The sequence below is a fragment of the Pleurodeles waltl genome, chromosome 1_2, assembly GCF_031143425.1.
Source record: "Pleurodeles waltl isolate 20211129_DDA chromosome 1_2, aPleWal1.hap1.20221129, whole genome shotgun sequence".
NCBI lineage: Eukaryota > Metazoa > Chordata > Amphibia > Caudata > Salamandridae > Pleurodeles > Pleurodeles waltl.
This window is the reverse complement of record NC_090437.1, coordinates 81,693,925-81,704,022: the sequence shown is the minus strand read 5'-3', so window position 1 is coordinate 81,704,022 and position 10,098 is coordinate 81,693,925. Positions and strand designations below refer to the sequence as shown.

General features: G+C 41.8%; 1 protein-coding gene across 1 annotated transcript in view; it reads left to right on the top strand.

Annotated features, from left to right (window-relative positions):
- Window positions 1-254: 254 nt before the first annotated feature.
- HEMGN (hemogen) overlaps window positions 255-10,098 on the top strand; it is a 133,225-nt gene continuing 123,381 nt past the window's right edge. Inside the window, exon 1 of the mRNA XM_069236566.1 lies at window positions 255-464. Within this exon, the coding sequence (XP_069092667.1) occupies window positions 365-464 (100 nt within the window). The 5' untranslated portion in view covers window positions 255-364. The remainder of the gene's footprint in view (window positions 465-10,098) is intronic.

The window sequence follows — 10,098 nt, the reverse complement described above, 5'->3', positions numbered from 1 at the left end:
CGTCGCGCACGGCCTACACTTCTTAGATTAGAAGTAAAACCTTTATGCTGCTTCCAGACAGAATGAAGATGCACACATCTTTGCAAAATGATATAGTAAAAAAACGGGTTCAGACATTCTGCACTGTTCGGGCAAGATACGAAGAGCATGCTGGCAAAAACTGTCTGTCATTCTTGCACTGGCCAGACCTGATATGAAAAAAGGTTGGCAAAGATAAACCGCCCTCCCCAACACATTTAATTTTAGACACACCACGCTGGAAGTGCTAGCTTAGTAGCTTTAGGTATCGTACTTGTCTAGAGGAGAGTTGGTTGAAAGAAGCATCACAACGTGATCAAATCCAGAAGTTCCTTCTGTTGAAAACATGGATGACCCTGGGTCTGGCCGCGCTCACGCAGACCTAACCCACCATCATCGCCATGCTGCTGCTAGCAAGGAGCAGGAGGAGGCCGCCCCTATCCCAGGTAAGAACATTACTTGAAAGCAATAAGCTGAAGGTGTTTAGTACTGGCAGTGCGCGTAGAACAGAGCCCAAAAATACTTTCTGCGGTTTGTAGAGGACTTCTCATAGCGAGTAGCGTAACGCAAAATGATGGCTGCTCCTGGTGAATGTGATGAGTACCCCCCCGTCTGCTTATCTCGCAGATATTCATTGGCCTTGAGCTGAAAGGCCCCCCTTAAATGGTTAGGGGGGCATGGAGGGTTTGGGCCTCCCCTGCATTGCCGTGGCTCAACTCAATTCATACTTTTATTTAGTAAATAGAGGCTACGTATTCGGTTACTTCACAGCAGCACCAACACATAAGGTCCGGTGCCACAGACATTAAACCTTATAATGATTCTCTGAACCTTGGACTACGTTATAATATGAATTGTATTGATATACCATTCCACAAAACAATATATTAACCGTCAACACAGCGTGAAAAATAACACTTCAATATGTATATAAAAAATACATTAAAATTGATTTGCACATACTATTAAAAATGTTATGGGTTTGAAAACGCACACATCCAAGCAAACAAATTCATCATCACAATGTAGTTATGACTTGACTGCAATGAGGACATGTAATAAATACTATATTTTCATAAATTATAACGGGTGGGGGTCGGACTGGCCTATAGGACAATCAGGCAGTGGCTGATGGGCTGGTCTAGCAGATCAGTGTGTGGGACAGTTTTTTAGCCAGGTGGGCTGGTTTTTACTGTTATATTATCACTTTTTTTTCAAGTATTTGTTTTGCTGATGGGACACATGTTTGGGACGAGCCTGCGAGAGCATGCTGTAGCGCTTGCGAGACTGTTGTGTACAGTAATGGGCTTGGAAGCCACCCATGGCTTACAGATCGTTATCATCATTATTGCTCCTCTTTGCTGCCTTCTCACTGGGCTGTGGCTTGCCATGTGTCACTTCCTTTTTGATCCGTGGTGCATGGTCCAAGTAATACAGATTAATTAGCTTTAATAAGTGCCCCTCTCCTGCCATCTGCTGCCTGTTCTGTGATTGCAGTACTATGGGGCAGATTTATGAAAAGTGGCGCAACTTTTCAAGCGCCCTTTAGCGCCCCCCCTTAACGCCACCAAGTGTGTGCCGTATTTTAAATACGGTGCACCATGGCAGTAGCTAGGAGACTAGCATGAACATTTTTGACGCTAGTCCGGCACTTTGCAGAGTTAGCATCAAAAATGTTGACGCTAATCGTGTGAGCAACGGAAGCCTCCTTTTAATGCCTGCTCTGAGCAGGCGTTAAAAGTGCCAAAAAATTGGAGCAAGGAAATCTCTTAGATTTCCTTGTGCCATTTTTTTGCCCCCCCCCCCAACAGGGGAACGCCCCCTTTGCATACATTATGCCTGACGCTGGCATAATGTAGGGCAAAGGGTTACAAAGTGGCGCACTGCAGGCATTGCGCCAATTTTTAAATATGGTGCAGCGTTTTTGGCCTCATTGAGCATTGCATAAAAAAATATGACTCAAATGTGGCACAAGGAGGTGCAAGGGGCTCTTAAATAAGCCCCTGTATGCGATATGATTCACTCATTTGCTGCCCACGTCATAGCGCTTTTTTTTAACCCTCCCTATTTCTTCTCCTCTATGTCTCAGCAGGACACACTGTGAACGCTCGGAATCCAGTTAGTCAGAGACTGTCAATTTTAAGTGTGATGGAGCCAGTACTTCATTTGCGCTGGTGGTTGCCTGTGGGCATCAGCACCCCTTAGTTTGGGGAACTAGGGCCCAGACCCTAACCAAACTGCCTTGGGTGCCTCCTCTTCCTGTCCTTCATACCCACCACCAACCCAAACGCAGGCATTTCTGGTCAGCTTAGCTGGGCTCGCACAACACTAGCTTTGCACTTTAAGAAACGTGTGGTCTCGCCTACTTTACTGTGTCACCAGCAGTTGCCCACGGCCTGCCTGTAGTGCTGCCTGCCTCAGTCTGCAGTTTGAATGTGAGCCTGACCACAAGCCCCTATGACCTTCTAGTAGGTCACCTTTTACGCATCAACGCCTCATCATACCTGTTACCCGAAAAACCCTCCAGCAGTGACATTATCAAGTGATGCTGTGACTTTGGCCACCAGCACCTATTTTTTATGATAAAATAAGCACCTACAACAGCATCTATCCATCCAACCACACTCACTCTACTATCAATTCTTTCATGCATCAGTCGTCCGTGCACCAGTCTATCGATCCACTCAACCGTTTCCATTATCCAGGGCATTCATCTGGTCACGCATGCATCCATCCATCCTTCTAGACAGTCTGCCGTTCACTCATCCACCCATAAATGTATACATTCACAAGAACACCATTCATTCATCCACATGCAATCTTCCATCCATCCATGTATCCATACACCCACCCATCCATCTGTCTATCCTCCAGGGCATTCATCAATCCATTCATTCATCCATCCATCCTTACAGACACACACACCTGGACACGCATCCACCTATTTATGCATGTATTCATTCACTAGAGCATCCAGATATCCCCATACAACCTCTCATCCATACCTCCGCCTGTCCTTCTTTCCTCATACCCATCCATGTTTCCCAACACTAAAGCCTCAAATTATCAGAAGATTTGGCATTGTCTTGCCATGCATGAATATTCTTATTTTTGTTGGGGTCACAAGAAATGTCCAGCTTTAAGAGCACCAACTGAAGACAATCACCCATAAAGTGCAGACAGTGATAGCCTTCCTCTTTAGCTCACAACACAACCCCCAGGGAGTGCATGCTGTTCATTGACAATAATTCTACACGAATCCAGCTGCAAAAGTGCTGATTAGCAGCAGGATGCACACTTCTTGTTTTAAAATGATCCCCACGTTCCTGTTTCTTCTCCCTTATGGTTTAGCAGAATGCGCTGTGGATGTTCCGAACCCAACTGCAAAAGGAGCCGACGCATGTCATGTACCTAGATTTCCAGAGGAGGGGTACGGAAGTTGGCAGCTGTGTTGCTGCATACATCATTGACCCGCAAACAAGGGGCAAAAACTGCTGTTTTCCTGCATGTTTGAACAACAGTTTTGCATTTACAAAGATTTTTGAATAATGGGTATTTATTATATTGTTATAGTGTCATCAGATATATTCAACGTATTAAGTTCCCCAGCAGTGTGAAAGTAATGTCACTTTGTAGTCAAATGACCAGAAGCAGCAGAGGCTACGACCATGTCACACCATGACAGCTCCAATAGAGCTCACTGGGAAGGCTGTGCTCCTAGTGTGAAGCTGGGTGTCACACCCCTGGAAAGACCAACCAAAGCTCTCCTGGCAGCTTCTTCATTTTAGCAGGCTGTTAATATTTGACAACGGAGAGGGAAATGACGTGAAAGCCAGAGCTGCTGACATTGGCATTAGGGAACCAGGTTCGAGTCTGGGCTCATGTAAAGCGCTCCAATACCTTCAATTCGAGTTGGCGCTATATAAACTGCAATTTAAAAAAAAAAAAAAAAAACAGAGTCCCAATAAATCGACCTTCTTCTAATTTAATGGAATATGTTTCCAAATTGTGTTTAAAATCTAGTACTTTTCTTGGACTTTGGTGGTATAAATGTAGCTTGTCTGCACAAGTTAACCGCGCACCACATGGTGTTTTTATTTAATCATGGGGCACTGTTAGCAGTGCTTCTTATATGGAATGGTGACACACCATTAGTGAGTTATCGACAATACAAAGATTACAAGGTAGTATATTTATGCAATGCACTGTTTACAGTGTGTATATATTCAGTCCTAAAACTGCTTGATAGGGCTTTTTTTTTAACCATCCTGTTATTCACCTACACCTTCCATCCCGTTCACAACACACACCCGCCTTCCCGTTCACCACACACACACCATTGGCAAACCCAATAGCTCGCCCATGACGAGACCTATTGGCTATGCCAATGTTTGTTATTTTGGTGACCGGGACTCTTTTTTTTATCCCAGCCCAACCCTGATAACAGGTGACAAATTCACAGCAACTAAACAATTACGAGGGATGCCAGTTTTCCAAGTGTCTTTTGCTTTATTTTTTTTCCCAGGAAATTGACAGTCATTATCCACATAGGAGGTGCTGGTATTTTATCCCATATATTATGATGATGTAGTCTTACACTATTAGTTTGCTTCCTTTAGATTGAAGCCTGTGCAAACATATCCCATTTCGCCAGCACTGTAATCTGATGAAACGATTAATGGGTTCCAAGCCTTTTCCTGGTCTCGAATGATTGACAGCCTGAAAAGCAGACCAACAAAATTGCATTGGGATGAGAAGAGTAGGGCCTGGTGACACTCTACACTTGAAAACTGTCGTGCTCAGGGCATGTTGTTTGCAGAATGTGCTGCTGTATGGCTCTGTCTATGAAAGAATTCACAATTAACAAAACCAAAAGGCCAGTGACAAGTCTACCTATAACTGGAGGTGGGGATTCTGCGGCCACAGATGTCTCTGTCCCCCCTTATGGGTCATTTTGGGATCAGAATCTGCGGAAACATGTGGGACCGGTTCCGGGTCAATTTCACATTTTCCCCATTCCGGGCACTTCTCAGCCTGAGGAAAATCCGTGCGAAACCCATCATGTGGGTCGAAACCCTACTATAGATACCACGCTGACCGTCCAAACAAAATGTTGTCCTAGGGTGGTAGCGAGGGCCACAGATATTTAAAATTGGCACCTTATTGAAGCACGCCGCACAAAATGTCTGACCAGGTAACATGTTAACTCCGTGTCGTGAGCTCCATTGCTCACTTGTATCTACTTTTTGGGAAATCGAAGTGGTTGTTATGCGAATACACAAATTTATGTAATGTGACAGCACTTAGACAGGTGGTAACTTGTTTCAGTCAAAGTCAAATTTGCTGAAATAAAACTACTATTTCGATTTTCCAAAAGTATTCTAAACTATTATTTCGATTTCCTAAAAGTATTAACACATTAATTAAATGTGATCACCAAAACGTCCCTTAACGTCCTCACTCAATAAAAATACATGTAATAAAAACAGTTTATCATCTTTGTTGATGGACCTTCTACGCAAAACATCTTGATATCTTTCACTGGCAGCAGAATCTAGACACATCAATTTACATTTATTCTGCCTTATGAGAGCCTTCAATAAAAGGAACATTTGATGTTTTTAAGGGGTGGTGATCCCTTATGTATGCCCTAGTAAACGGGGCACACTCAAAATAAAAATAAAAAATCAAAAAAATGTATAACTCAGACATAGCATGACAAACAAAATACATTGTATTTACCTTAGAGAAGTGAAGATGCGTCATCTAGAGCGAAAACACAGCCTTAGTGAAGAGTATCGTTTAATTACATTTACATGAATAAAACTAACCGTTATTCAAATAGTGATTTGTTGGTTCATTGCAATGGTGGCTGTAAATGGTTTTGCACGTGTGTTCTTGTTCAATGCTTTTTTATTCAGTGTTCGAAGTGCATTCAAAAAGTATAGGGACTGTGATGCTGCGCACAGTGGGGCAGGGTAAGTGAACATGGGTGGGTGGGGTGAAAGGTTTGGCTAAACAAACAAACTATTCTGTAACTTTTTTGTTTTTTTACCTTCAGGTAACTTCATATAAAAAATCGCAGACCTTAAATGAAAAATAAATGCAAGTTAAGTTAATCAGTGGGAAATGCACAGTTTCACATTATGAAACTGCTATTAGTTAATGCACTTCAGAGATCTGTGTGTGTAACCAGACAGCCAAAGAATTGAATCTTGGTTAGTGCAGTGGAGAACAGTGACTGGTGTATGTTTATTGCTTCGAGGTCCCAGTCTGTGCTAGAAAGCACTGTGAATACATGTCAATATTTTAAACTTAATATAGTATAAGGTAGACTGCTACTTCATATGCAAAAAGGTTTAAGTTAAAAAAGTGCACCCAAAATATAGAGTTTAGTAATACCCAGAGCGTACAAAGTGCAATTTTTTTATAATTCTTTTCAAAGCACACACTTCACAGCTCAATTGGTAGCTCCCTTGCAAAACCGGTCAGAAAGAAAAAAACTGTGTTTACAGGAAGTTTCAAGTGACTCCTTCAATTAAAGCCAATTCAGGTTTCCAAGCACCCTTTACATTTGCAGATTGGCCACTTGCACAAATTTACATTTCTTTCAGGCAGCGGGCACCCTGGCAAGAAGGGTTGTTTAGGTGTATGCCCCCCCCCCTTGGTTTTCACAGCACAGGAAACGCCCTGCCTTACACTTCAACTAAAGCATTTCAACTGTCAGAATTAACCGTCCCGGGATGGTAGTGTTTTCGCAAAAAGTAAGGGAACTGTTTTTCTTAAATAAGAAAAGTATGGGCACATAGTGCCCCTCTGATCCTGTCCACTCCAACCATTGTTTGCACTAAGCAAGATACCTGCAGACAGCTATATCAAGTTGGAAAGGTCTAGATAAGACCAATGATGCAGCTCGCTCGTGGAGAACTCCGGTTCCTGAGCCTGGTAGTGCTTCACACCCCTCTCTATCTTCAACATCAAGGATGTGCAGAACTGAGAATGGCGTACATTGATATTTTTACATTCAGTTTCTGCTGCATTGTCCACTGATGATTTCAGGACTGTTTTGTGGTATCAGTTTGCTGCACACAACTTCTCTCAGTTAAAAATGTTTGCAAACAAAAACATCATCAAAGTGTGGGGATGTGCCTGGTTTAGCACTGTGCCGTTACTCTGTTCAGGTACGGGGAGGGCGCCAAGTGAAGTTAGGGCACTGAATGACACTCTCTCTTAAGGATCAACAGGTCAGGTAAAGTCAGCCCTTTTCCATTCAACACAAATTTCTCATTTCATACTACCAGGTGTGATGAAGGCCAAAGCTCACTTAACTGCTTGTCCCATTCCAACTGGAAGACAGGTAACAGGACAACTATTGTGGAACATCATTAATAATGTGTTTTCCTATAGTGCTTTGAAACACATTCTGCCTTTTTAAGCTGTTGATGTAGCAGGCGTTACTATTACTAGATTTAATAGTAGTATATTTACCCACCTCAGTATTTTATTATAATCTGGGTTGGCATTGCTGGTATTTGAACTTGTGACCTGCAGATGGCAGCTGCGAATATTCACTCACTTGGCGACTTTACTCATATAATTATATAAATTGTATTGGTATAGTGCTTCCCACCCCTGACAAGGTGCTTAACAATGAGTTGCACACTACCCAGAGGCTAGTTAGTGGTCAGTCAATCGGTTATCGGGGTTAGTTTTGCATGCTTTGTGGGGGCTTGTTTCTTTTGATGTGATTATCAGAAGGGGCTACATGAGGCACAGTTACTAGCTGGAATTAATATTCTTCAGTTTTCAAACAGTTTAAAGGCAGATAGGCAAGAGATTTTTAGAGTAACTTGGATACAGGCGAGGGAGACGAAAGGAAGAAATAAGCAGAGGTCGAATTAAAAACATAAGTGATGGAAGGTCAGTTTTTCATGCAGGATTTTAAGTGTTATAACAAGTTGATAATTTTTGCATGCAATTTGTGGGTGTAAACCTGTTGAAAGAAACAGTTTCATTTAAAGATACTTCTCACAGTAAAAAGGGTGTTGGACTTTATGCAAATTATATGCACCATAAGCAATTTATTATAAAAAATGTTTGTAAACATCCACCAGCTTAAAAAATAACAAAGCAATTCATACAAACACATTGCAGTAACCATCAGTATATTCAGTGCCAGGTTTGTCACCCATTCAATGTCTGGTTTGGAAGGTGCCACCCCCTTCATACGCCTGTACCTAAAGAGCAGCCCCAAAGAACAGACACCATGTCCAGCAGAATGGAAGTTTCTGGGGTCACCTTCTCCTTCTAGGATCCACCTTATTCTTAGATGGTAGAAGTGGACTACAGCCCCTTACCAACAAAATTATGGCAGTTTATATCCCACTGGAACATAAGTTAAAATACTGTATTAATCTGTTATTTGTTATTATTAAGAGATCAGCTTCATTAGATACCTCGTTTAATTATGACTGCTTACATAACCAGTGGAAGCTTCGGATAGCAGTAACAAAGCATTTAAGATTAAATTCTGAGTTTACATGTACCACAAGAACTCAGAATTAAATAACTATAAACAGCTACTTAAAAGAAAGAAAGATGGGCCCAAGCTTGGGATCATAAACGCCAATTCACCAAAATGCCATGGGTAGCGGAAGTGACATCAGATGCTCTTTAAGCTTTAATTACACACACACACATGCTCACACAGACACACATTTACACTTACAAACACTCTCTCGCACGTAAACACACACTCACCCACAAGCACACACACAACAAGCATTTGAAAGCTTTTTTTACTTACCCTAGCTGCTAGGGAAGTCCATGTTCCAGCTACTTATACTCCATTTTATTACACTAGTAGTGAATAATGAAACATTATTCACTATTAGAGGGATAAAAAATTACGAGAAAACAAACCGATGTACATAAGGATGAACTGCCATTGTGTTTCTGACACTGATTTGCCAACACTGAGTCCAGGGGTTGCAAAGACAGAGTAAGGAGTCACAAGGGGCAAGCCAGGGGTCACAGCTGCAAGACGTGGTGACCCATAAATGACGTTCATGCATGGGATATTTTGGTCAGGATACTTCAGTCTAGTTACATTAAACCATTTTGGCAACTAACATCAAAACGGTTGAATCATTCTGAGACACATACATCTCAAAGCATCAGCAGGAAGAGCAGTTAGCTAACTTATATGCATCATCTAACGCAGCATGCTTAAACACCTCCTCCCTACATCTGCTATTGGGGATGAACTTATTCTTGGTAAATGTGAAATCAAAGGGATAATGCTTAGTCTATAAACGAGCTGGTCTGCAGGCCCAGATGACCTTAGAAGTATTGTACAGAAAAAGGATCCTGTAGATTTGGCATGGTTCATTAATTATTCCTACATTAAAAAGGAGGACAAATGTAGTATTCCCACCAACTATTGTCTTATCTCTTTGCTTCATGTGGTATTTAAATTCCTTAACAGAATTGACCTGCAAGCCGTTGAAGATTATTCAAATGATTTTAATTTAAACCCATAAGAACAGGCGGGTTTCAGAGTAAAGCAATCAACTATCCATCATTTATGGGTTCTCTATTGTATTATGAGTAAAATGTCAGAAACTGGGTCCTTAAGTTGGATTTTGTTTATTTTAAATCAGCTTTTGATATCAAGCATTCTGTAATCTTAGTTTGCTACTATATGGATTTCTTATGTACTTGTATTACTCCTTATTGCATGCCACTCAAATGTAATGTAAGGTGGATCTGTAGTGCTGCTGGTTACCCATAAGGGTATCCAGGCGCTGAGTAGGTGAGCTTAGTCGTGTGGTTAGGAGGCTGAGTCTGAATATGGGCAGTCTCAATGGTCCCACAAGAAGACTATTTATATAGTCAGGTCTTCAGCTTCTTGTGGTATCCAAGAAGTGAGGAGGAGGCCTTGATGTGTTCTAGGAGGTCATTCCAGTATTTGGCAGCTTGGTATGAGAATGATCGACCTCCGGTTCTGCTTTTGTAGATGAAGGTGTGTGTGAGTGAGAGAAATGCTGAACGAAGTAGTCTGGTGAGTTTGTGGAATTG